Source organism: Geotrypetes seraphini, chromosome 2, assembly GCF_902459505.1.
Source record: "Geotrypetes seraphini chromosome 2, aGeoSer1.1, whole genome shotgun sequence".
Taxonomy (NCBI): Eukaryota; Metazoa; Chordata; class Amphibia; order Gymnophiona; family Dermophiidae; genus Geotrypetes; species Geotrypetes seraphini.
The window spans coordinates 475,132,147-475,159,647 of record NC_047085.1 but is presented as its reverse complement, the minus strand read 5'-3'; the positions used below and the strand labels follow the sequence as shown (position 1 = coordinate 475,159,647).

Sequence of the window (27,501 nt, the reverse complement as noted above, 5' to 3'; positions counted from 1 at the left end):
TCACTAACTATTCTCTACACTCTTTTAAATCTCTAATCTAATAAAGCTATATGGTGCCTATTTACATATTGCGGCACAATATACATTGTAAAGAGATTATTGGTCTAATACTAACATACACTTCATTATATGTATTTATGTATATATATATATATTAATTCTTCATTTTTTCATTTGTATGGACCTTCGGATATCAACTGGATCATGAATAATGCCCAGCAATCTCTTGTCTTTATCAGTCCACAAGAGATTGCTGGGCATTATTCATGATCCAGTTGATATCCGAAGGTCCATACAAATGAAAAAATGAAGAATTAATATATATATATATACATAAATACATATAATGAAGTGTATGTTAGTATTAGACCAATAATCTCTTTACAATGTATATTGTGCCGCAATATGTAAATAGGTACCATATAGCTTTATTAGATTAGAGATTTAAAAGAGTACAGAGAATAGTTACTGCCTTAGAATCTGACAGTACAGGAGGTTGGGAAATACTGTTTTTCTCAACTGCTTTCTACCTTATTATTTTTTTTCATAGAACTGGCATGTGTGAATTTCTCAGAGAATCTGTAAACTATGAAACATTCCACTTTTACCTAATTCATATTTTAATTTATTTAGGGCTCCTTCTACTAAACGGTGCTAGAGGCAAATACTGCGACGCTCATACACTTCCTATGAGTGCCGGAGCATTTACTTCGCTGGCCGGCGCTAACCCTCTAGCGCCATTTAGTAAAACCCGGCGTTGTTTATTTCTTTAGGCCATCTATTACAAAGGCGCGCTAAGGGCCTCTTCTACTAAACCGCTCGCGGTTTTAGCGCGGGGAGCCGCGCTGAATGGCCCGTGCTGCTCCCGACACTCATTGAGTCCCTATGAGTGTCGGGAGCAGCACAGGCCATTCAGCGCGGCTCCCCGCGCTAAAACCACTAGCGCGGTTTAGTAGAAGCGGGGGGGGGGGGGGGTAAGTGTTTTAGAATGGATTTAGCGTGCACTAAATCAACACGTGCGCTAACCGCTAACACATCCATAGGATAACATGCACGTGTTAGCGTTTAGCGCGCGCTAAAAAGCTTAGCGCACCTTTGTAAAAGATGGGGTTAATCTCCACTTTTAAAGAGTGGAGCAAAGAAGTCTACCTATGCACGATTTTATTGTTTTGTAATTCAGGTTTTAATTGTGTTTTGATATGCACTGTGGGAGGAAGTAAACAATTGAAGTAAAAAAATAAAAAGCGAAGCAAAACTCTCCCAATCGTCTCCAGTTCATGTTTCCAAGGAACTAGAGTGCCTTCTGCAAATTAGAATAAGGCTCATTGAATTTGTTCAAGTGTACTGAATGAGTCACTTTCTTAATAATCTAATCTCACTCATATTTGGGGGGAGGCAGAGATTCACATTAATGCTGCAATCTGAAAATACAGTGCAGCCACGGACAGCAAATTATAATAAAATTCAATTAAAAAAAACAATTAGGCAGAAGATTAACAAGATTTGATTACAACAAGTTGAAAATAGAGATTTATGACTCATCTAAGAAGTATACGATTACAGACAGTAGCCGTATTTGACAGTATTTGAATTGAGTGTTAAATTTTGCTGAGTTGTGATGAGAAAGTCACTGCTGTCGCAAAAATTTGTTGGTGGTCATATAACTGCTCTGTGAAGGCAGATACTGTTAAGATTCATGGTAAGGAGAAGATAAAGCAAAGAAGTGTCATCTCTTGAACATATATATAGTAGTGACATACAGAGAGCAAATGTTTTCAATTGGTTTGGGCTTTTGACCCTGATTGTCAGAATTTTCTACAGTTCCTTTCATGCATTTGTATTAATAATACAATATAATAATAATATTTTTTTAATGTGCATTAATTCAATTAACTTCCTACTAAGCCCCAAATTCTGTATAGGTTGCCCAAAGTTAGGTGTTCAGTTTTGAGAGTGGATCACAGATACGTGCGCAAAGCAATTGGCTAAATTGTTGATAGCAATCAATAATTATCTTTGACAAGTGATAATTGGCACTAATTACTGCACCTACATCTGCTCTGCATCCCTGTTCTATAACCCACATGCCTAATTCATTTCGCATGCAACTCCAAAGGGGGCAAGGGCGGATTTAGGCACAGAGTTATAGAAGATTATAGTATGAGAAAAGTATTATGAAACAAAAAGCAGCATGAATGAATGGAGAAGTTGGGTAGGCAACTGGCAATTACGATTTACTGCTTAAAAATGCAGGATCATACATTTGGGCTGCAAAAATCCAGGAGAACGATATAGTATAGGAGACGAAGTACTTCTGTGCACAGAAGAAGAGTGAGAGTTAGGAGTGATTGTGTCTGATGATCTCAGGATGGCAAAACAGGTAGAAAAGGTGATGGTCAAAGCCAGGAGGATGCTTGGGTGCATAAGGAAAGGAATGGCCAGTAGGAAAAGGGAGGTGATAATGCCATTTGGAATACTGTGTGCAATTTTGGAGACTGCACCTTCAAAAAGAAATAAACATAGAAACATGCTAGCAGATAAAGGCCAAATGGCCCATCCAGTCTGTCCATCCACAGTAACCATTATTTCTTTTTCTCTCTAAGAGATCCCGCATATTTATCCCATGCTTACTTGAATTCAGACACAGTCTTTGTCTCCACCATTTCTTCCAGGAGTCTTTTCCACACATCTACCACTGTTTCTGTAGAAAAGTATTTCCTTAGATTACTTTTGAACCTATCACCTCTTAACTTCATCCTATGCCCTTTCATTTCAGAGCTTCCTTTCAAATGAAAGAGACTCGACTCATGCGCATTTATGACACGTAGGTATTTAAATGTCTCTATCATAGCTCACCTCTTCCGCTTTTCCTCCAAAATATACATATTGAGATCTTTAAGTCTGTCCTTATATACCTTATGATGAAGACCACACACCATTTTGAAAGCCTTCCTCTGGACTAACTACATTTTTTTTTATGTCTTTTTGAATGTGCAGTCTCCAGAATTGCACACAATATTCTAAATGAGGTCTCACCAGAGTCATATACAAGAGCATCAGTACCGCCTTTTTCCTACTGACAATACCTCTCCCAATGCACCCTAGCATCCTTCTAACTTTTACTGTCACCTTTTCAACCTGTTTGGCACTTATGATCATCACATACAATCACACCCAAGTCCCACTCTTCTGTCGTGCACATGAGTTCTTTACCCCCTAAACTGTACTGTTTTCTCAGGTTTTTGCGGTTCAAATGCATGACTTTGCATTTCTTAACATTAAATTTTAGCTGCCAAATTTCAGACCATTCTTCAAGCTTCTGACCCCCAGGGCTGTCCGAGGAAATTGATGGAGAAATGATGGACGAGATTAAATGCAACTGCAAGGGAGGCAACGCAGTTATCATGGGCAACTTCAACTTTTTGTAGGATTAGATTGGAACCTAGGCACCTCCAGCTGCACTAGAGAGACCAAGTTCTTGGATGCTGTAGACGATTGCTTCCTCGAACAACTTATCAAGGAAAATACAAGAGGAAACTCAATTCTGGACTTAATTCTAAATGGACTGTGAAGACCGGCACAAGATGTAGAAGTAGAAGGGCCGCTGGGAAACAGCAATCATAATATGATCCGCTTCGACCTGGATGCAGGGGTGAAACATCGGTCCAGCACCAAGGCACTGAACTTCTGTAAAAGGAATTACAAAGGGAGGGGAAGCATGGTGGGGGAAGAAGATTAAGAAGAGGATGAATACTGTAAAAACGCTAGAGCAAGCTTGGTCCCTTTTTAAGGATACGGTCACCGAACACAAAATCTTTATATACCGTGTATCAACAAGGGATCAAAAAAGAACAAAGAACCGGCATGGCTCACTGTAGAGGTAAAGGAAGCGATCAGAGAAAAAAAAACTTTGTTTAAGGAATGGAAAAGGTCAAAAACTGAAGAAAACTGGAATAAGCACAAACATCAACACAGGTGCCATAAGGCGGTAAAAGGGGTCAAAAGAGACTACGAGGAAAAAATAGCCAAGGAGGCGAAAAACTTCAAGCCATTCTTTCGATATATTAAAGGGAAACGACCTGCGAAGGAAGCGGTGGGACCGTTGGATAACCAAGAAGGATATGGCGTTACTCGAGAGAGTTCAGAGAAGAGCGACACGTCTGATAAAAGGGATGGAAAACCTTTCATACGCTGAGAGATTGGAGAAACTGGGTCTCTTTTCCCTGGAGAAGAGGAGACTTAGAGGGGATATGATAGAGACTTATAAGATCATGAGGGGCATAGAGAGAGTAGAGAGGGACAGATTCTTCAAACTTTCAAAAAATAAAAGAACAAGAGGGCATTCGGAAAAGTTGAAAGGGGACAGTTTCAACACAAATGCCAAGAAGTTCTTCTTTACCCAACGTGTGGTGGACACTTGGAATGCGCTGCCAGAGGACGTTATAGGGCAGAATACAGTACTGGGATTTAAGAGAGGATTGGACAATTTCCTGCTGGAAAATGGAATAGAAGGGTATAAATAGAGGATTACTGCTCAGGTCCTGGACCTGTTGGGCCGCCGCGTGAGCGGATTGCTGGGCAAGATGGACCTCAGGTCTGACCCAGCAGAGGCATTGCTTATGTTCTTATGGAATAAAGGGAGCGCTAAAGGAGGACAAAGCAATCGCCACCAGACTGAACACATTTTTTGCGTCTGTATTTACTGAAGAGAATATACACAACATACCCATCAGGCTATATGCTGGAAGCAAAAATGGGAAATTGAGAGGGTTAACGGTCAGTCTAGAAGAAGTATGTAGGCAAATTGATAGGCTTAAAAGCGATAAATCCCCGGGACCGGATGGTATCCATCCGAGGGTCATCAAGGAACTGAAAGGGACTATAGCTGAACTGCTTCAGCTAATAGCCAATCTGTCGATCCAGTTCCTGACCCAGCCCATCACTTTGGGGCCCATCCTGAGGGCACTCAGTTTATTTATTAGATGTCTGTGTGGAACACTGTGAAAGGCTTTGCTAAAATCTAAATGCACCACATCTAGCACACATCCTGTATCTAATTCTCTGATCACACAATCAAAGAAATTGATCAGATTTGTTTGACAAGACCTACCTCTAGTGCCTCCAGTCCTGAAATCCACTGGATTCTAGAAATTTCACCCTTGGTATAGGCTGTTTTCCAGACATTGCCCCCTTTCCCCATCTGTATAGAGGTATTCAGTGATTTACTTACCTGAGGGCTTTTACTCACCCAGGGACTTTGATAACCCTGCCCATTACTTCTAGTTTAAAGCCTTCTTCAGTATATTAGCCACGTGCTGCTAAAGACATTCTTCCCATCTTTGATAGATGCACACTATCCCTGCTCAGCAGCCCTTGGGAAAATCATCCCATGATCTAGGAAGCCAAAACGCTTTCAACGACACCATCCACATAACCATGCATTTATCTCCAGGATGCGAGCTTCTCTGCCCAACCATGCATTTATCTCCAGGATGCGAGCTTCTCTGCCATGGCCCTTACCCTTGACAGGGAGGATGGACGAGAATACCACCTGCACACCTGACTGCTTCACCTTCTCTCTCAGAGCCACAAAGTCACTTTTTATATGTTCACAGTGGTATCTGGCAGTATCATTATTGCCAATGTGGATAATAGTCATCAGGCTTGATAAGTCTCGACAAGCTCTCCGTAACATTTTGGATTTTAACACCAGGCAGACAGCATAACTCCTTGGATATCATGTCTGGTCTGCAGATGGTTGCTTCTGTACCCCTCAGAAGGGAATCGCCAACCACCACTACCTTATGCCTCCTAGTGGTCACGGATCCAGTAATTTTTTGGACTTCATGCTTTGGTCCTTCCTCTCCCTGGGACGCTCTCATCTCCTCCACATCTAGGGCTGCATACCGATTCTTCAGTTCAAGGGCAGGGTTCCGTAATCTGAGTCCATCTGTCTTCCCTCAGGACAGCCTCTTCTTCCCCACTGCTGGAAATCTTTGATGACTCATGAACCATTTCATCAATGTACCTCTCATTCTCATGGATGCTTCTCAGTCTTGCCACCTCCTCTCTCAGTTCCTTTACTTCCTTCATGAGGGATTCAAGCTGAAGACAGCTTGCACATAGAACCACTCCCTCTGCTTGGGTAACATTTTCTGACTGCACAGAGACAGAAGCTGTAACCTGAGCAGCAGCTTTGGTGACACGATGTTTCCCAGCCATACTGTGGTGCAGAAGTACTTACACTTGGAAGAAAAAAAGAAAGAGCAGAAAATTCCTACCAAAAAATGTCCTGTTCCTAGTTGACTGAAGAGCCTAAATATCAAAAAGTTCCTCCTTGGAGTAGGTGGGAGAGAATTCATATCAGAGACTTTCCTCAACAGCTATTTGTGCCATAATCTGATCTTATGCCCGGAAATGCAACCTAAAATACTGATCTAGACTATGAAACCCTAATAGAGACTCTAAAAGCTACACTATTGCCTAACTGAACTAAAAAAGAGAACTACAATGAAATAACCTACTGAAAACCAAGTTTACCTTTCCCAAGTTTGAATGCCAGCAGGCAAGGTATTCCAATGAATGTTTCTTCTCCTTAGCAGAGTAGATCCTCCCTCAGTACCTCTTCAGGTGTGGAGAAAGGGTGAGATTCCAGATCTGGCGAGAGGGTTTTGGGGTTAAGAATTTCTGGTTTGTGGAGATTGTCCTTATTAAGATCAACTAGGGAATTGGTTAGTGACTTTTTTCATAAATCTTATGAGAACAGATTTAGAAAACTTATTATGTATACTCTGGAAGAAAGATGGAAGAGAGGGGATATGATAGAGATGTTTAAATATCTCCGTGGCGTTAATGTACAGGAGGAGAGTCTTTTTCAAATGATGAAAACTCCGGAAGGAGAGGGCGTAGGATGAAGTTAAGAGGTGATAGGCTCAGGAGTAATGTAAGGAAATATTTCTTTACAGAAAGGGTGATAGATGCGTGGAATAGTTTCTTGGTGGATGTGGTGGAGATGAAGATTGTTTCTGAATTTAAGATAGCATGGGGACAGGCATGTGGGATCTGTTAGGGAGAAGAGGAGATAGTGGATGGTGAGGAAGGGCAGACTGAATGGGCCATTTTGCCTTCATGTGTCTATAAATTGAGCGTAGAAACATCCATCTGATGATCCATATTATAAATCAATTTAAGAACTGACTGACCTTAGTGAATTAGTAATCATTCAAATAGTTGGCAAACTGTTCATCTCCAAATCATAAATTGTCTTTTACCATATATGTAATGTAATTGTAATGTAATTTATTTCTTATATACCGCTAAACTCCGTTAGGATTCTAAGCGGTTTTCAGAAAATAGACAATAGGGTGCATTAAAATTATAAGTAAAATAGGTACTTAGAAATTCCCTTACTGTCCCGAAGACTCACAATCTAACTAAAGTACCTGGAAAAATGACAATTAGTAGAGTAATGAAGAAATAAAATAGAGATAGATGAGAAAAAAATAAGAAAATAAACATTCTAATAAGACTACAATGATCTAAAGAACTTTGAAAGGTTGAAAAAAATAGGGGAGATAGGGATAGATGCAGAAGGGAGGAACCGTTAAACAATAGAATTCTGGGGAAATTTAAATAATAAAATAAAAACAAAACAAGGGGCAAAACATTGAATGAAATTAAAAATAATTCATAAAATGGAAAGAAAGTGAGAAATAAAATCAAAAACAGTCTAAACTAAAGTCCAGCTTGAAATGACTTCACTGCTTAAGCTGCCAAATTTCTGCAGGTGATAGCCGATCTTTGCCAGCACACCGGGTGCCTCAAGAAGGGAGAGAAATGAAAATCCAGCAGTCAGCCATCCCCAACATGGCTATCCCATCGGCTGCACGTCAATATCAACTGGTTAACCATCACCATCCTCTTCTGTGCAACGGCCAGGGAACCGCCATATATAAATCTTGCTGCATATACTTTATTGAAATCACACTTGGGGATTCTCAGAACGCCACCCCGATGAACATATCACAGTGTGGCAGCACTACTCACTGATTCCACCTAATCGTGTGAAGTAACACAACTTTTTAAAATATTTTTAAATTTTATATTATTTCATTTCACTCTGTGTACGTTTTTCACAATTTTAATTTCTTTTCACAATTTTAATTCCCATAACGCTAGCAAAATGTAACTTAGCTTAGAACATTATTTCACATTTTGGTCTGATTCAGCAGACTAAAGCTTAAATGCATCTCAAGGGGAAAAAGAAATTGAAAAAAAAAAAAAAAGAGAGATCTGTAAAGTGAAGCTTAGAGAATCCAGGAGAACGGACAAAGGAGATCATCAATAAATTGCTGCATTTTCAGTTATGCAGCAGAAGGGATTTAACAGAAAGAATTAATATGATGACAGTGTTTCACAGGTGCATCCTCAGCGCCATGGAACATATTTCATACGCCTTCTACACAGCGGAAGGCAGATGCTGAACGCATTCTTTTATTTCTGAATGTCTGTAGGGATTAAACAAGCCCTGGCCTAGTGACAAGGGTGTGCTTACAAAGCATTAACCCGAAATCTGCACAAACAGTCTGGCCATTCTCTTTCTGTGGGAGCGATATTTAATATGAACCAGTTTACTAATGCAGCCTCCCATTGTGACCGAAAAGTAGAACACTAGGCAAGATGTAATGAAGTGCAGGATGATTGCAGATTGACACGAAAATGTACTTTTGTTGCAAGGGAAGTGATTTGTTTATGCATTGACTAATTCTATTAAGCATAAAATGATTGGCAAATTGCTGTAGCAGTGTAACCGATACCAGCATGCTTTGGTGTGCAGAGGGTGATAGGGAAGAGAAATATTATATATATAGGTAAAGCGATTGTAGCAAAGCTCATTAACAGTTATTTTAATGCAATACAGTGTGGCATCATATCACAAAAGCATAGGGTTATGACACTGCTGGATTAGCCTGCTATGAGGCTCTTTTACTAAAGCCATGGCCAAAGTGGCCTTCGCACCCTCCTTACATGGGTCTGACCCATTACCGTTGATTTTTTTTCCTCCAAAGTTTTTCCATTTCAGTTTGTAAGTCGTGGTATTTTATTATTTTTCCAGTTTTGTTATTTTTTTCAATAGTTCTTCTAATCTGACGTTTTGCCACATCTATTAAGGCTAGCATTTTTCTTTTTCTGTGACCTTAATGTTAGGAGTGTTATATTTCAAGTGCCTGTCAGTTTGTATTTTACAGCCCCACAAGCAGAACCAGAAGCATAGGCAAACTAGGAATGTGCATTGGGCCCAAAAATTTAAGGAAGGGGGATTTGTCAGATGTGCTCAGGATTCAGGAGGCTGGGATTGTCAAATGCCTGGATTTTCTTCAGGATTCTAAAAATGTGGTACCCACCTGTCTCAAAACCAGAAGAATGGCTAAGTGTGTGAAAACATTTTTGAGTTTAGTTCACTACAGCTCTCTGTGGTCTCCCTTTCAGTCCACAGGCTATGGTAGAATCCTATTCTGATTGGCCCAGGCGCCTCAGGCCCCACCTGTGGGCGGGGTTTCTGTCGCTTGGGCCAATCCGGCCCCATTCTGGACCCGGATGGCCTGCCGGATGGGTGAGCTTGGCACCCGTCCGTCTGGCCAATGTGAAAGGTATGGGGAAGGGGGGTGGGGGGGTTGTGGGGTCAGCGGGGGGGGGGGGGTTGCGAGTCGGCGGGGGGGGCGATCGGGGGTTCTGGGGGGGCGGGCGTTGGGGGGAAGGGGGTTGTGTCGAGGGCAGGAGGGCCTGGGATCCCTCCTGCCCATATTGTAGTGGGGGGTGGGGGGTAGGGGGTCGCCAGGGCCAGGAGGGCTTGGGCTCCCTCCTGGCCCAATCCAGTCGGGGGGGTCGCCAGGGCCAGGAGAGCTTGGGCTCTCTCCTGGCCCGTTCCTGTCGGAGGGGGGGTAGCCGGGGCAAGAGGGCTTGGGCTCCCTCTTGCCCCGATATCGTCGGGGGGGGGGAGGGTTGCGGTTCGACATGGCAGGAGGGCTTGGGCACCCTCCTGTCTGGATCGTTGTGGGGGGGGGGAGATTCTGTAACCGGTGTTGTTTTTGACAGACACCGGTTACAGAATCCAGCTTTTAGGCGAAGGACTGGCTCCTCCTTCGCCTAAATGCCTTTGTGTTGGACGTTTGGGGCTTAGGCATTTTTTTGGTTCATTATGGCCAAAAAGTGTAGACGTTGTGGGGTTGTACTTGTAGACGTAGTGGTAATCTGGGCGTTTAGTAGAGGCAGGCCATAATCAAAACAAGGACGTTCTGCTTTGAACGTTTAAGGACTTAGACCAAAAAGGGACTTAGACGTTTTTTTATGATTATGCCCCTCCACGTGTATTGTTTAATGTATCTAGCTTTTTAGTATAGGTGTTATATTTCTTTGAGACAAACCCTGCTGATCACATTTTCTAAAGAGAGTGATAAATTGATGGTATTAAAATTGTTCTTTTACCCCCCTCTTTTACAAAGGTGTGCTATGCTTTTTAGCACACGCTAAATATTATTGCACGCTAAACACGCACTAAACGCTAATGCGTGCATTTTATCCTATGGACGTGTTAGCGGTTAGCGCACGTGTTGATTTAGCGTGTGCTAAACGCTCGCTAAAAGGCTTAGTGCACCTTTGTAAAAGAGGGCCTAAGTGTAAAGATATATTATTTTGTGGGAAAAATACAGACTTTTCTCCAATATCACTAGGGCTGCCCAAGTGAGGAGAAAATCTTTTCTGAACTTGAAAAATCGTGTTTTGGCGAGGATGGAACATTTTACTTACTGCAAGATTTCCCTGTAAATGGTTTCTTAGAATGGTAATCAATACATCTTTTTGCGCCCACTCAGTTGGAAAATGTATTGTTGCCTTAGAGATGGTAAGTGGAGGTTGTTAATAAGGGGTCCGACAAATGTTTAACCACTATATATGCATCTATGTTATATAACTATTTCATTATTCTTAAATCTTTCCTCTTCTCTAAATGTGGGCCAGAGTGTTTTTTTCCCTCTCTTATACAAAGCCGCGCTTGAGACTTCCATGCAACAAAATCCCTGAAGTCCTTTAAATCCCTATGGGCTTCGGGGCAGTTATGGCGGTGGTAGCCACTAGCGCGGTTTTGAAAATGGGGGTTTATTTTTAAGAGTTCTCCTTAGTTTAGAGTCTTCAATATTACTTATGACTAGGGGGCACTCGATGAAGTTACATGGAAATACAGTGGAATCTTGGTTTACGAGCATAATTTGTTCCAGAAGCACGCTCGTAAACCAAATTACTCGTATATCACAGCGAGTTTCCCCAGAGGAAGTAAGGGAAACTCGCTTGATTCGTTCCCACCCACCCCCACCCCGCGAGGCCAGTGGCGCTGCTCCACCCCCTCGAGAACCAGCATCGCTTCCCTCCCCCGCTCGCGAATGCCCCCCCTCGCAAACCACTCCGTGGACCTGTTCAAAGTATTATATGGATGATATAACAGAGTTCACAGGCTTGCTCAGAATCATGGAGGGGAAAACTGGGGCGAACCCCAGAGGAAAAACCACCTCACAGCCCAATCATTGCATGGACAAGTAAATCAGAGGTTATATGTTTTTACGTTGCAGGAACTCGCAAGCTGCAAGCTAAGTTTGCCTAAGTTCTATGACTATAAGCTATAGTAAACCGTAGTTTTTTCACAACGTAAAAACATATATGGTTTACTTGTCCATGCGATGATTGGGCTGTGAGGTGGTTTTTCCTCTGGGGTTCGCCCCAGTTTTCCCCTCCATGATTCTGAGCAAGCCTGTGAACTCTGTTATATCATCCATATAATACTTTGAACAGGTCCACGGAGTGATTTTCTTTCAGTTCAACACTTGCATTTTATCACTCCTGTTACATTGTTTGTAACTGGTCCCCTTCCCCCTCGCAAACCGGCATATCCCGCCAGCCTGAACAGAAGCCTTACCCCATCTGGCACCGTCAGGCAGCCCTAGGATGTGCCGGAGCCAGTGAACAAAGATACTTCCTGTTGCATGGGCCTTGAGCATCTGTGCATGCTCAAGGCCTTCTGGCTCTCGCTCTCTCCGAGATTCTCGGAGATCTCCAAGAATCTCGGAGAGAGCGAGAGCCAGAAGGCCTGCCTCAAGGTTCAGGCAACAGGAAGGATCTTCATTCACTGGCACGACCTGTGGGCTGCGTGCCGGTGCCCGATGGGGTAAGGCTTCTGTTCGGGTGGGCGGGGGGTGCCAGTTCGTGCGGGGGGGGGGGGGGGCGTTTGCGAGTGAGGGGAAGCAGTGCCGGTTCTCAAGGGGGGTGCTTGCAAATCGAGTCAATGCTCAGTTTGCGAGTCACAATTTGCGAGAATGTTTTGCTCATCTTGCAAAACACTCGCAAACCGCGTTACTCGCAAACCGAGGTTTGACTGTACTTTTTTTAAAACCAATATGAGGAAATTTTTTTTTCACTCAGAGAATAGTTAAGCTCTGGAACGCATTGCCAGAGGATGTGGTAAGAGCAGATAGCGTAGCTGGTTTTAAGAAAGGTTTGGACTAGTTCCTGGAGGAAAAGTCTATAGTCTGTTATTGAGAAAGACATGGGGGGAAGCCACAGCTTGCCCAGTATCAGTAGTATGGAATATTGCAACTCTTTGGGCTTTGCCAGGTTCTAGGGACCTGGATTGGCCACCGTGAGAATGGGCTACCGGGCTTGATAGACCATTGGTCTGACCCAGGCTATTCTTATGTTCTTATGTTTAAATATGATCATTCAGAAAATTATTAAAATATATTAGGATACTCAATGTATTTATTTGTTTGATTCCAAACAGTTGGGAAAGTTTTGTAATTTTTTTTTAAAACGTTTTTATTTCTATGTTTTTCAACAAAAGTAACAGGTAAATGTTACTTGTACAGAAAAACTGGAAAAGGAAAGGAAAATTGTTTCACAAACTACTAAGAAATTATCTCCCATTTCCAGAACAAGTCCATACTTGGGAGGATCCTGCGATTTTCTTTTTAATGTTAGTGGCAGATGAGTGGGGGTAGGGTCTGGATGTTGCAAATATATTGGTTGGGGCTTTGTCCCCTTTGGATTATTTTGGGGTAGTGGTTTTCTTTCTAATCATCCCCGTTGATGTAGGATTGTTTTAGAAGCATTTATAGGGCAAGAGGGACATAATCAAAAGATACGTCTAAGTCTGATTTGGACGTATGGTGCTAGATGGTCAAAGTCAGCAGGGGGAAAATCGTCTATCTGGCCGTCCAGACCACTGATTATTCAGACCGCCAGTACGTCTATCTTTATACCATATTTTCAACCAAAAAATTGTACAAGTCCCAAACGCCCAGAACAAGACCATTTGGACGTGGGACGTGGGAGGGGCCAGCATTATGATGGACTGGCCACCCAGACGTAATAGAGCATTGGGGCACCTTCCAGGGCACTGCGGTGAACTTCACAAAAAGGGTGTCACATAAACATTTCACCACAACTTCCTTATAGGATATGGTGAGCACCCCCCCAAACCCACTATATCCACCTGTCTACAACCCCAATAGCCCTTATGGCTGCAGGTGGCACTTATATGGCAGTAGAGTAGGATTTGGAGGTATGTGTGTGTGTGCGGGGGTTGGTAGGCTCACATTTTCCACCATGAATGTAGTGGTTAGAGTGGCTTTCCTGACTACTCAAGCAGCATCTCTTAATTTTTTCATATATTTTCGCCTGTCTTTCATCTTTCTGCGATCTTTTGTAGTTTATGAAAGCTAACCTTTTCCCTTGCTTTTTCCAGCTACTACTCTTAATTTTCTTACAAAATGGTTTGTTGTCCTTACAATACCTCCTTTCAGTTTTGCCCACTGCTTTCCTACTTCTTCCAAATGTTCTCATCCAGACAACAATTCCTTGATGTAATCCCCAATCTGAACAATAATACAACACCTAGTGAGAACCCACCTAGTGGGACTGCTGCAAGATTTCTACACAGAAACATTCAAATTAATAAATTCAGAATGAAATACTTTTTTTTTCTGCCTTTGTTGTCTGAGTACTTTATTTTTCCATTGCTTTGGACACAGTGGTTCTTTGTTTTTTCTCGAATTTTTTTCTTATATCTTCTCAGGGTGTCCTGTCCATTTGATATAGGATAATAGAAATATGTTGGCATATAAAAGCCAAATGGCCCATCCAGTCTGCCCATCTGCCGTAACCATTATCTCTTCCTCTCTCTTAAGAGATCCCACCTGCCCATCCCAGGCTCTGTTTTATTCAGATACAGTCTCCATCTCCATCTCCATCACCTCTTCCTCTCTGTCTCCACCACCTCTTCCTCTCCATCTCCATCACCTCTTCCTCTCTGTCTCTATCGCCTCTTCCTCTCCATCTCCACCACCTCTTCCTCTCCATCTTCACCATCTCTTCTTCTTTGTCTCCACCACCTCTTCCTCTCCGCCTCCACCACCTCTTCTTCTCCATCTCCACATCCTCTTCCTCTTCCTCTCCATCTCCACCATCTCTCCTTCTCTGTCTCCACCACCTTTTCCTCTCTGTCTCCACCACCTTTTCCTCTCTGTCTCCACCACCTCTTCCTCTCTGCCTCCACCACCTCTTCCTCTTCGTCTCCATCACCACTTTGTCTCCATCTCCATCTCCACCTCCACCACCTCTTCCTTTCCATCTCCACCACCTCTTCCTCTGTGTCCACCACCTCTTCGTCTCCATCTCCACCACCTCTTCCTATTTCTCTCCGTCTCCACCACCTCTTCTTCTCCACCTCCACCACCTCTTCTTCTCCGCCTCCACCACCTCTTCCTCTCCGTCTCCACCACCTCTTCCTCTCCGTCTCCACTACCTCTTCCTCTCCATCTCTTCCATGTCCATCCTCCATCTTCCCTCTGCATTCTTATCTATTCTGTCCAGCATCTACCTTCTGTGCCCTTATCTCTTTGTACCCCTTTAATTGCCCTTATGTGTTCCCATACCCTCTCTATCCAGCATTCCACTTCTGTATCTCTGTTCCTATCCTTCCTCCATGCCTAACATCTCTTCTCTGTGCATCACTTCACTATTTTTTCTACCCACACCTTCCACCCTTTGACTTGCATGTCTCCCTCTCAATTCCTTGCTCTCAGCCTGCGGTCCGCATTTCTACTTCCCTGAATCAGTGTGCCCCCTCTCCTCCCCTGATCCAGTCTTTCTCTCTCCTCCACTTCCATCCCCCAGCCCAGAAGCACCTTTCCACTCTGAGTCTGGCAGCACCTATCCTTTTTCTCTGTCCTCCATTCCCTGTCCAACAGCATTTCTCCCTCTCATCTCGCAGCACCTCCCCCTTCCCTCCCCTTCTCCTCCAGATCTATCATCACTTCTCCCTACCCACCCCTTGTCCTCCAGATCCAGCAGCACCTTTCTCTTCCCCTCCTTCCTGGTCCAGTAGCACCTTTTTCTTCTCTTCACCTTACCCCAGGTCCAGCAGTACCTCCTCTTCCCTCTTCCCCTTCACCATGTCCAACAGCACATCTCCTCCCCCCTCCCCCAGCAGCAATTCCCTCTTTGGTTTTAACTTCCTCACACAGCTGCCGATAGCATTAATTTAGCAATTCCGTCAGGTAGCCTTGCGGCCTTTGCTAGGCTGGGCCAACCTCTGAAGATGCAAATTCCTCTTCCCTTAACTATTGGACCAGGTGAAAGTCTTGGCCCAGGAAGCTAACAAATAAGGGTGCCAGAATACCCAGTCTCTGACCTCATCTGATCTACAGGTTAAGCCTTTTCTCCCTCCCAGTCTGGTCTCTCCCCTTCTTTCTTCTACCTCCCTGTGGTTCTGGCACTGCTACCTTACTTCTCTCACTCACTTGTAGTCCTGTAAAGTTTATATTGGGCACCAGCATTAGCATGAAAGGCTGCCTTCAAATGGCCCCAAGCTCTTCCCTCTAACACATCTCATTCATAGAAAATTGCATCAGAGGAGTCAGGATGGGGCAGAGGAAAGAGGCAGATGCTTACCAAAGGCAGCCTGTCATTTTGCAGCTGCTGATTACTAACGTAACCTTTACAGGTCTGCGGGGGAGTGAGAGAGGTGAAAGAGCAGTGCCGAATCCATGGGGAGGAGGGGAGGTGAGGGGTCTAGCAATACAATGTAGGGGTCTAGCAATACGATGAAGTTGGCTCAGGGGGTGCCACTATCCATTGAGCAGGCCTTGCAAAGAAAGAAGAGAGGAATCAAAGGGACACTGAATTTATGGGCACTGGGGCCCAGTAGGGGTAATTGAGGTGCTTATAGTGCAGGGGTGGGCAACTCCGGTCCTCGAGGGCCGGAATCCAGTCAGGTTTTCAGAATTTCCCCAATGAATATACATTGAAAACAGTGCATGCAAATAGATCTCATGCATATTCATTGGGGAAATCCTGAAAACCTGACTGGATTCCTGCCCTCGTGGACCAGAGTTGCCCACCCCTGTTATAGTGATTGATAAAGTTGGAGGAGAGAAGAGGCTTTGCAGGTTTCTGTGGTTGAAATTCTGTTTAGGCCATATTGAGCTTCACAGAAAGGTGTGGTGTACAAGCAGCAAAGACAGAAAGAGGTTCAGTGGAAGGAACTAGTGACTGAACCACCCCCTCCCCAAGACTCAAATTTCTTTCGTCATTCTCATGTCACCCCCTGCCATTCGGGATTCACAGCAGTGCTCATTTAGGGGATCAATTTCAGATAGCAACAGTGAAACTTTTGCTGACCTCCGCTGGGGTTATTCCTGAATATTCAATGCCAGGCCATGCCTGGGCTTTGTCATTGGTTAGGTGAGATGTATATCTGGACTACTGCAGCATCGTTTATCTGGGTATCCCAAAGAAAACAGTACGAAAATTAAGAATAGTACAAAACACGGCAGTTCGCCTGATATTTGGATTGAAGAAAAGCAACCACATTAGCCCCTACTACAAACTGTTACGTTGGTTGCCAATGGAGGCACGGATAATGTTCAAGTTTGCTTGTATTTGTTTCAAGCAGGTCTGGGGACTAGCGCCTTCCTATCTTCTACCACATTTCGTGCTACACAACCCCACACGGTCAACCAGAAACTGTAACATATTTGCATACCCAAGGATCACCAGCTGTAAATATAAATCCTTTTTGGACAGGTCTTTCACGTTTCAAGCAAGCAAACAGCAGGCCTGGCTGGGTAACTACATCAATGGAGCCAGGCTGACCTATGGCGCCTTTCGGAGAGTAATTAAAACTGTGCTGTTTGAGAGATTTATCTCCTAACAGAAGCCACACTAAATTTATATTCTCCTTCTGTCTATTTTCTTGTGTAATATGTTGTACCTTCCCTATTTACATTTTGCAATTCACTGATTGTCCAGCTCTCTTCGGTGTGAACCGCCTAGAAGTCATCTGACTATGGCGGTATAGAAGAATAAAGTTATTATTATTATGTGAAGTTCACAGCAGTGCCCTTTAACAGTAATATAGTACATGATGGCAGATAAAGACCCGAATGGTCCATCCAGGCTACCCAATCATACATGCTCTAAAATTAAATGGTCCTTTTTCTGTGTGTACCCTTCTGCTCTGTTGGCATGTTTGTGTGGCCAGTCTATTACAATGCTGGCCCTTCTCACGTTCAAATGGTCTGAATTTGGATGTTTTGAACTTGGACGTTTTTGTAGTTGAAAATGGATTGATTGATTGACTTGGATTTATATTCTGTCCTCCCAGAAAATGGGTTACAAGTTTACATACATAATAAAGTATAACAGGGTTTGCATAATAAGGCATAACGGCTTACATATAAAGTGTAGTAATGTAGAGTTGACAGTACATTTTAGATCATTACATGATAGTACTCAAAAAGCATGGCAATTCTTAATAGGATATGACAGGACAACACCTCATACATAATATAATATAACATAAAATGTTATTTATATACCGCAATACACTGTGAAGGTCGATGCGGTTAAAAGGAGTTAGATAGAGGATCATACATAAGAAGGGAAGGCACAACGACAAGTAACATAGGAGTGTAAATAAGAAAGCATCATGGCAGGTCAGAGTCAAATACAATACAGGTGGGTGCGATAAATGAAGAACTCAAGAAATAAAGAAATTGGAACAAATAAAGATACGGTAAGGGAGGAATGAGGTCCATACATAGAACCTTCCTTCGTCTTGAGGAGAATGAGAGACGTACAAAGAGGGCACAGGGTTTAGTGCTCTGCAAGGAATTTATTGAGCAGGTATGTTTTTAATTTTCGCGGTGGTGATATTATGAGTTTGGTTTGACATTGTTTGGCAGTGCATTATAGGGCCTGCCAATACGAAGCATGGTAAGGCAGTACATAACAGAGCATGGCAACGCATCAGGATGCATGACAGTGCATGGTTTGGCAGACAATACGTACAAACAGCGACATGGCAGGAATATGACAGTGCGAAAAAATTTAGGTGCCCCAAGGTTGGATGTCCTGAAGGCCAAATAGGTCATTTTCAAAAAATTAATTTGGATGTCTAGCAGTTTAAAAAAATGGACATTTCTCCGCCCGACTTTTGGATGTCTTGTGGGAAACGTCCAAAATTGGACTAAGGGGTCCTTTAACTAAGGCGCGCTAACCGATTTAGTGCGCCCTAATCAATTTAGCATGCACTAATGATTAGCACGTGCTAAATACTAATGCGCCCATAGAATATAATGGGCGCGTTAGCATTTAGCGCCCACTAATTGTGAGCACACATTAAATCAATTAGCGTGCATTAAATAAGTTAGCACACGCTAAATCTATTAGCATGCCTTAGTAAAAGGACCCCTTAGGCATTCTATCAAAAATGTCCCTCTGTGTGCGTGTTTTTTTTTTAAATTGAGATATATTTATTCATATTGAGGACAGAAACACATTTCTTAAATTTTTATAGGTAACACACAATAGGACGTGTCTCCCTGAAATGTATTTGTTATTATGCAAAGTCAATAATGTGGATATGCAAATATATGTCGTACTGCCTGTTTACTGTAAAAGCAATCCGGTGTATTTGAACCTCAAAACAATAGGTCACCAAGGAGACATCATAAAGGAGGTAGATGGTGATATTTGATCAAGCTGAAATGTTTATTTTTCATGTGAAGGATGAACTCTTGTGTAAAATGCCAGCTTTTTTAGAAGAGGAAATGATTATAGAGTAATACTAACAGATAGAGCTGTACCAAAGCAGGTGTGTTTGTATAGAATGATGCAGTAAAAGCCACCATTGAACAGTGTAAATAGCGTTTGTTCTTAAGTGCGTTTTTCAGTCTAATTTTATGATAAATAAACAACAGACAGAAAGATGTCCTTATTATCTCATATTAAACCTTACAGCTTTGAGGGTAGCCAATGAATTTAACAACTGAAAGCTGTTTAGCACGCTGAACTGTTTTTTTGCACAATGCAGTTCAGTTCAATTGATTTGATATACCGTAAATATTAACAAAGGTTAGCAAGGAAGGGGACATTTCCTAAAAACAGTGGACATGTAAGAAAAATAAAACCAAAGACAATGGACACAAGAGGGAAAGAGGCAGGGAAGGATTTACAAAATATTACACTTTCTCCCTCCGTATTCGCGGTGATAGGGGATTAACAGACCCACGAATACAGGAAAAACCACGAATAACTTTTTCATATGTTATTTGCGGTTTTCCATTAAAAACCATCGTGAATATGGTGAAACCACAAATAACATGGTGGGAGACCTGGCCTGTTCCTGAAGGAGAGGCAAAACACGGCGAAGAAAGTGCTGAGAATCAGTGCTTGGAAAAATGCGCCAAAATTTTTATCTGCACTCATGGATGATGTAATTTGGGGGGGAGGAGCCAGCAAGCTAAAAACTATGAATAATTGAAATTATGAGAGCAGAAACTGCGAATATGGAGGGATGGAAAACAACAAAAGATAAAAAGATTGCTCCAGTATGCCGTATATACTCGAATATAAACCGAGATTTGGGGGCAAAAACACAATGGGGGTCTCGATTTATATTTGGCTCAGCACTGAGCCATCCCCCTCCCACACGTGTTTGGAGGCCTCTGCTCAGCCTGCCATGAGACCTGGGGGGTCCAGCAGTGGCTGGGACAAGAGGGATCCCTCCTGCCTTCTGTCCTGGCCAGATTCTAATTATTTTATCTCCCTCCCGCCTCCACCATGTACCTTAAGTATCCCTGGTGGTCCAGCGGTGAATTGCAGCAGGAGCGACCTTCCTTCACTCCTGCCCATGCAGAGCCACTAGCTGATTGGCTGCTGTGAGTTCTCGTGGTCCCGCGAGAACTTGTGGCAGCTAATTATCTAGCAGTTCTTCACAGGCAGGAGCGAACAAAGGTCACTCCTGCCACGATTCACCGCTGGACCACTAGGGATACTTAAGGTACGTGGGAGAGGCAGGAGAGAGATGAAAATAATTAGAATTGGACTGGGACAGGAGGCAGGAGGGATCCCTCCTATCCCGGCCACCGCTGGACCACCAGAGATATTTAAGGTACACGGGGGAGGCAGGAGGGAGGTAAAAATAATTAGAATCGGGCTGAGACATGAGGCAGGAAGGATCCTGCTGTCCCCCCCCCATGAGTCTCACGGCAGGCCCAGTGGAGGCCTGCAAGGCTTTGGGAGGGAAGGGGGGAAGGGTACAGAACCTGGTAGGGAGGGAGGGGGCAGAGAATGGCAGGGCAGGGGAGGAAGTGAGTGAGTGAGGGGGTTGGATGCAGAGCCTGGCAGAACAGCAAGGGAGAGGGAACAGAGTACAAAGCCTAGCAGGGCAGGACAAGGCACAGCACTTGAATATTAACCCCCCCCCCCTGGTTTATAATCAAGTCAACCTTTTTTCCTCCTTTTTTGGGGGGAAAAAGGTTACCTCGGTTTATATTTGGGTCAGTTTATATTCAAGTATATAAGGTAAGTAAAATTGAGATTGACTCAAAAACTATTGTAAAAGGGGAAAAAAAAAAAGCCTTTAATTGTGACTTGAATTTTTTGAATGATGTTTCAACCCTTAAAAATAGCGGGATAGAGTTCCACAAACTAGGGGTCATTACCGAAAAGCAAGAGTCCCTATTAACATCTAAAAAAATTATATAATTAGACATGTTAGCGTTTAGTGTGCGCTAATACGGCTAGCACACCTTAATAAAAGGACTACAGGATGAAGGAATTGCTGTCTTGTGTATTGCAATATAATGGACATACGAATAAGATTGTTAAAAGAATTATGTTTATTAAAATCTGATATCCCGCCGAAGCTTACAACAGTTCTCTGCAGTTTACATAAAAATAAAATACTGTATAAATAAAATCAGAACAGGAACTCCTAATGAAAACATTCATGCTAAAGAAAAACACACTCAAATAAAATCAATTATACTTATTTGAAGGTTTCGAATGTTCATCCTTGTTTTCATGATTTGGATATTATTTTTTTCTTTCAGAAGGAATAGTAACTTGAGTGATCAATTATGTGGCTCTGAGGTTTGGAGTAGAAGGGAGTGGAGGGAGGCAAATGGTTCCCAACAGAAACGTGGGGGTCTGTTCTATGTGTGAGATAATGTGGGAAATGGATGTCATCCTGTGACTAATCATTATGGATTTTTTTTTTTTTTTGGGGGGGGGGGGAACCATAAACGGGAATCCCTCTGGTGGCTGCAGAGATGGCAAAGTATCTTCTCCCTCTGACACGTGCTCCTTAAGCTCTTGTAGCAGCCCCAACTCTTGCATAGGGCTCAAAGAAGCCCTGCTCATACTGTTGTCAAGTGGGGGAAGGGAAGACTGTTACATGGAACTTAGCGAATAAAGTTGTTGGTTCAATAATGATTTGATAATGAATGTAACTGTTGGGCAGCCTGAACCGCTTTTAAGAAGCGATCCCCATTCCTGGTGTTTTATCCTCCCCCACTCTTCCCTTTAATTAATTTGTTTTTAATGTTGTAATTATTAACTTTCCCCTCCCCCTTTCCCCTCAAGCTCATGTTCGTATTTGTAATTTGTCTATTTAATGTTCACATTTCCCCCCCCCCTACAAAAATTTATTTTAACCTTTCATTTTTAGCACTGTAAACCGGCCAGGTGCACGTCGATAGTCGGTATATTAAAATTAATTAAACTTGAAACTTGCAGGTCTTTTCCCACTGTCATTTACTATGCTGCTCTGTTACTCTCTAGCTTCGAATCATCTTTTCTGTCTGAGACATTGGACGCCTTTTACTAAGCTGCGATAGTGGTTCTAGCGTGCGCTTAGCGCACGCAGAATTGCCCCACTTGCTAGACGCTAACGCCAGCATTGAGAAGGCATTAGTTCTAGCCGCTTAGCATTGGTTCAGAGCGCGCTGAAATTCTGCACGTGCTAAAAACGCTATCGCAGCTTAGTAAAAGGAGCCCTTTGTGTGTAAAATGGGACATCATAGAGCTACTTATTTTTTAAGAATATTTCAAATGCCATAAACGATGAAAACAGGTTCATTTTATATTATTTTCTATTGTTTTCAGGTGCTCAACCTCTTCCTTGCCTTGCTGCTGAGCTCCTTTAGTGCAGATAATCTGTCTGCACCAGACGAAGACGGAGAGATGAACAACCTTCAGATTGCCATTGCTCGAATTCAACGTGGCATGCGTTTTTTGAAAAACGAGATCATGGATTTCTGCCGTAACTCTGTAACAAGACATCCTACACAGAGCACTGGTGTAGCCAACAAATGCGTGAGTCGCACCAGTATGGTGGATACTGAGAGAGAAGCAGCAGAATGCAAGGAAGGGAATGGTACCAATTGTGGACTGCCAAAGGACGAGGGGAAATATCGATCTAGTGAGACTGAGGATTATATGACCAACCCCAATTTGTCGGTCTGTGTTCCTATTGCTGTGGGAGAATCGGATGGGGAGTACCGTGAGGAAGATGAGCAAAGCATATTCACGGATGTAGAATTTACCAAAGAGGTATGTTTGCATATTTAATATATTTATCACAGGGGAAAAACTGCTTCCACATTGAGTTAATGAAGTATTCTTCAAAGTGAAAATGGTTTTTATTTCATCAATAGCTTCCTCCGTGAAGTGTGTTAGTATTCTTATCATTAATAAGCTATCCAAAAAATATTAACAGAAGGTGATGCTTTTTACATAGGTGAAGCGAAAGAGCATCTTAACACTTTAGGTTAACTAAACAGAGAGTATGTCACGCTTCCGTACTGTCCTTTCCTATAATACTTTGGATTTTTACCTGTTTAGCTGGCATCAGAGTCAAATTATTTTTGGACAGAGTGATTATCCCTTATAATCCCTTTCGTACTCTAAGATCGGAGGATAAAACCTTCTTACTATACCATCTTTGAGAACCATAAATATTAGGCATAACACTCTCTTCTCAGTCACAGCCCCTCAAATTTGGAATCTATTACCGACCCAGGTGAGAGAAGATAAATTCAAAGGGAAATTAAAAAGCCAGCTCTTTAGGGATGCCTTTGAATAAGAACCCCTCCGAGTTCAATTTGACTTTGAGCTTCAATTCACGCAAGGCCTTCTCTTTGTAAAGCTATTCCCTTATGTTTTACTCCTTCTTCGTTCTCGTTCTTAAATTAATTGTAGCTCTTCCCAATTTCCTTTCATTTTACAGTCTACCTTTGTCTGAAGTAAGTCATTGTCTCCCAAATGAATTGTTAGTCTTCCCCATTTTATAGTATATCGCTTTGAAACTCTGAAAATGGCGATTTTATCAAATTTTTAAATAAACTTGACACATGATAAACTTGAATCTGTTGTTCTACACTGCCTTTTAATAGTGCAGCCTTTATACTGGTATACCGCCTTTACTTTGCAGTCCGTGCACCTGCTTGTTTGTCGTTATATTTGACTGGATTTTATGCTGACAGGATCTGCAAGTCATTGAGATTGTTGACAAGATCTGCGTCAAGTCAATGAAACAATTTCGAGTTTGTGAAATACATTTGAGCCAGTGGAATAAAATTCATCCATTTTATCTTTTGAAAGAGTTTGTTATGTATAATTTTTTAGCATGTCCCTTTTGTTGAAATTAGATTGGTCTTCCTTTACTGTTTTCTTGCTGAACTACTTTGTGAAGAGGTATTTTCTTCTTTCTTTTGTTTGTTATTCTACACGGTCAATCTTGCTGTCTCACCCAGTATGATACAACGCATTAATTCACTCACTGGTAATCTCAAAAATCGATTATTGTAATGCTCTGTTTAAGGGAATAGCCCAAAAAGAACTTCAATTAAACTCATAATGAAAGCTAAGAAATTTGACCATGTGACACCCCTCCTTAAGAAAGCGCATTGGCTTCCAGTTGCTCACCGCATAACATATAAATTAAGTCTGCTAACTCTCAAATCTCTTCTTTATAAAACTCCCGCTTTCATTCATAGATTATTGATTCCCCACACTTCAACAAGATTACTTAGGTCAAACGACCAACATTTATTAATTGTTCCCTCTCTCAAAAACATTAACACATGGCGTCAATTCATCTTTTCTGTCACAGCCCCCCAAACACGGAATTCCCTTCCTATTCATTTAAGGGAAGAACGCAATCTAGACAGATTTAAGAGCAAGTTAAAATGGTTTCTTTTTAAAGATGCATTTGACTGCTAGAAAGCTAGATTAGGAGCCTCAGTTGAATCCTATTTCCCAACTTATTTGAAGCCCACCGCTCTCACCCTTCCTATTGTTTTTTTTCCCCTACTTGTCTTATTTACTATCAAGAACTTGTATTTCTTCCCCCATTTTTTCCTTTAGTTTAATATGTTTTGTCAGGCTAGTTTTATTCATTTGTTTTGTTTCCCCCAGAAATTTCTAATTTCTAATTAGAATTTTGAATAAGCGATTAATCAAATTTATAATAAACTTGAAAATCAGGAACCTGCCTTATTCTGATAGCCTATCCATTTCTCCTGGTAGTTTTATTTACTATCTTAAGAACATAAGAATAGCCTTATTGGGTCAGACCAATGATCCATCAAGCCCAGTATCCCGTCTTTGTGGAGGACAATCCAAGTCACAAGTAGTTGGCAAAAATCCAAAAAGTAGCAGCATTACATGCTACCGTCCCATGTCTGTCTCAATAGCAGACTATGGACTTTTCCTCCAGGAGCATTAACTGCTCTTACCACATTCTCTGGCAATGCGTTCCAGAGCTTAACTATTCTCTGAGTGAAAAAATATTTCTTCCTATTGGTTTTAAAAGTATCACTCTGTAACTTCATAGAGTGTCCTCTAGTCTTTGTAAATCTTGATGCAGTAAAAAATCGATCCTTTTGTACCCGTTCTACAACACTCAGGATTTTGAAGACTTCAATCATATCTCCACTTAGCCGTCTCTTTTCCAAGCTGAGGAGCCCTAGCCTTTTTAGTCTTCCCTCATATGAGAGGAGTTCCATTCCCTTTATCATCTTGGTTGCTCTTCTTTAAACTTTTTCTAGTGCCACTATATCTTTTTTGAGATAAAGAGACCAGAATTGAATGCAATACTCAAGGTGAGGTCTCACCATTGAGTGATAGAGACGCATTATAACATTCTTAGTCTTGTTAACCATCCCTTTTCTAATAATTCCTAGTATCCTGTTTGCCTTCTTGGCCTCCACCGCACATTGGGCAGAAGGCTTCAGTGTATTGTTTACAATGACACCCGGATCTTATTCTTGAGTGCTGACCACCAAGGTGTCCCTTGCATCCGATAATTATGATTTGGATTATTCTTCCCAGTGTGCATCACTTTGCATTTAAGAACATTTGTCCACATTAACTGCCATCTGCAATTTGGATGCCCAGTCTTCCAATTTCCTAAAATCTTCCTGCAGTTTTTCCACAGTCCATAGCAGTCCAAGCAGCGATTGGCTGGCCCAGACCTTTTCTTTGATGTCAGAATTGACATCGGGGGGAAGGCTTTTGGGCCAGCTGCATGCAATCACTGCACGCGCCTGGCCCTTCCCTTCCTGGAGTTGCAGCAGCGGCGGAGGATAATTAAATGGCGGTGTCAGGGATAATTAAATTGAGGCGGTGGCGGCTGGTAGCAGGGAGGAATCAGAGGTCAGCCTGCGTACCTCCAACAGGCAGTCCGTGTACCCCCTAGGGTACATGTACCATCATCTTATCCAAACTCGATTACTGTAATGCCATTTACCTGTGCCTAACAAAAAAAAGTCTTCACAGACTCCAGCTCATCCAGAATACTGCGGCCAAATTGATTTTTGCTAAACGCAAATTTGATCACGTCTCCCCCTTACTTACCAATCTTCACTGGCTCCCTGTACTTTCCAGAATTCACTTCAAATGCTCCTGTCTAGCTTTCAAGATAATTCATGGCATCCTTCCGCCACTAATCCCCCCTATCCTTCCTCGCCCAAACGCCTGCTACAACCAGATCCGCCCACAGACATAAACTATCCTTCCCCTCTCTACGTGGCATCCCCCACGCAGGCAAACTGGGAAGATCCCTCCTCTCCAAAATCACGGGCCTTTGGAACGATCTCACTATCCCGCTGCGGAACCTGGGCTCCCTCCAACTGTTCCGGAAACAACTGAAAACCTGGCTTTTCTCTAATATATAACATCTCCTTCTTACTTCCCCTCTTTTCATATGCCCTTGTAAACTCTCTCTCCCCTCTCTTCTTGTATTTTTAAGCTTTGTAAACCGTGTCGAGCTCCGCTTCCGTGGAGATGATGCGGTATATAAACTTAAGGCTTAGTTTAGTTTAGTTTAGTTTAGGTTGAGAAACACTGGTGTAGATTGTAAGCTCATTCAAGCAGGGACTGTCTCCTTTGTAACCCTGTACAGTGCTGCATACATCTGGTAGCGCTCTTTAAATAATTAATAGCAGTAGCAGAAGCATATTAATCTGCAATTCACTAATTTTCTTTATTGTAATATTATTTCTGCTGCTGAAATGTTAAGTCTCGTATGTGGAAAATGTTTCCACTGTCTCCAGGCTGCCTGCCAGCTATCTTGTGGGCCATGTATTAATTTCTGGAGAAATACTTCAGATTGAAAGAACTGTTAAAGTTCTTGGGGTTGTTATTGACTCAGGACTTGCTTTTAAAGACCAGATTATTTCCTTGGCTAAGAAGTATTTCTTCAGAATGAGAAAATTGAAATCAATAAGACCAGTTTTGAGTCAAAATAGCTTGGGGAGTGTTGTTCAGGATCAGGGGTGATCCGATTGAGGTATTTAAAATGCTTGGTGTGGAAAGGGTAGATGTGAATCGCTTCTTCACTCTCCAAAAATACTAGGACTAGGGGGATATGCAATGAAGCTACTAAGTAGTAGATTTAAAACAAACCAGGTAAAATATTTCTTCACATAATGTGTAATTAAACTCTGGAATTCATTGCTAGAGAAAGTGGTGAAATCAGTTAGCTTAGCGGGGTTTAAAAAAGGCTTGGATAATTTGCTAAAAGAAAAGTCCATAGGCCATTATTGAGATGGTTTGGAGAAATCCACTGCTTATTTCTAGAATAAGAGCATAAAATCTGTTTTACTA

At 42.3% G+C, this 27,501-nt stretch overlaps 1 protein-coding gene across 6 annotated transcripts in view; it reads left to right on the top strand.

Annotated features, from left to right (window-relative positions):
• Positions 1-27,501, top strand: part of LOC117354345 (sodium channel protein type 5 subunit alpha-like) — an 839,094-nt gene that overhangs the window by 528,969 nt on the left and 282,624 nt on the right. For all 6 annotated transcript variants that reach the window (XM_033931713.1, XM_033931710.1, XM_033931711.1 and 3 more), the window contains one exon: positions 22,498-22,944. In XM_033931713.1, coding sequence (XP_033787604.1) covers positions 22,498-22,944 — 447 coding nt within the window. The remainder of the gene's footprint in view (positions 1-22,497; positions 22,945-27,501) is intronic.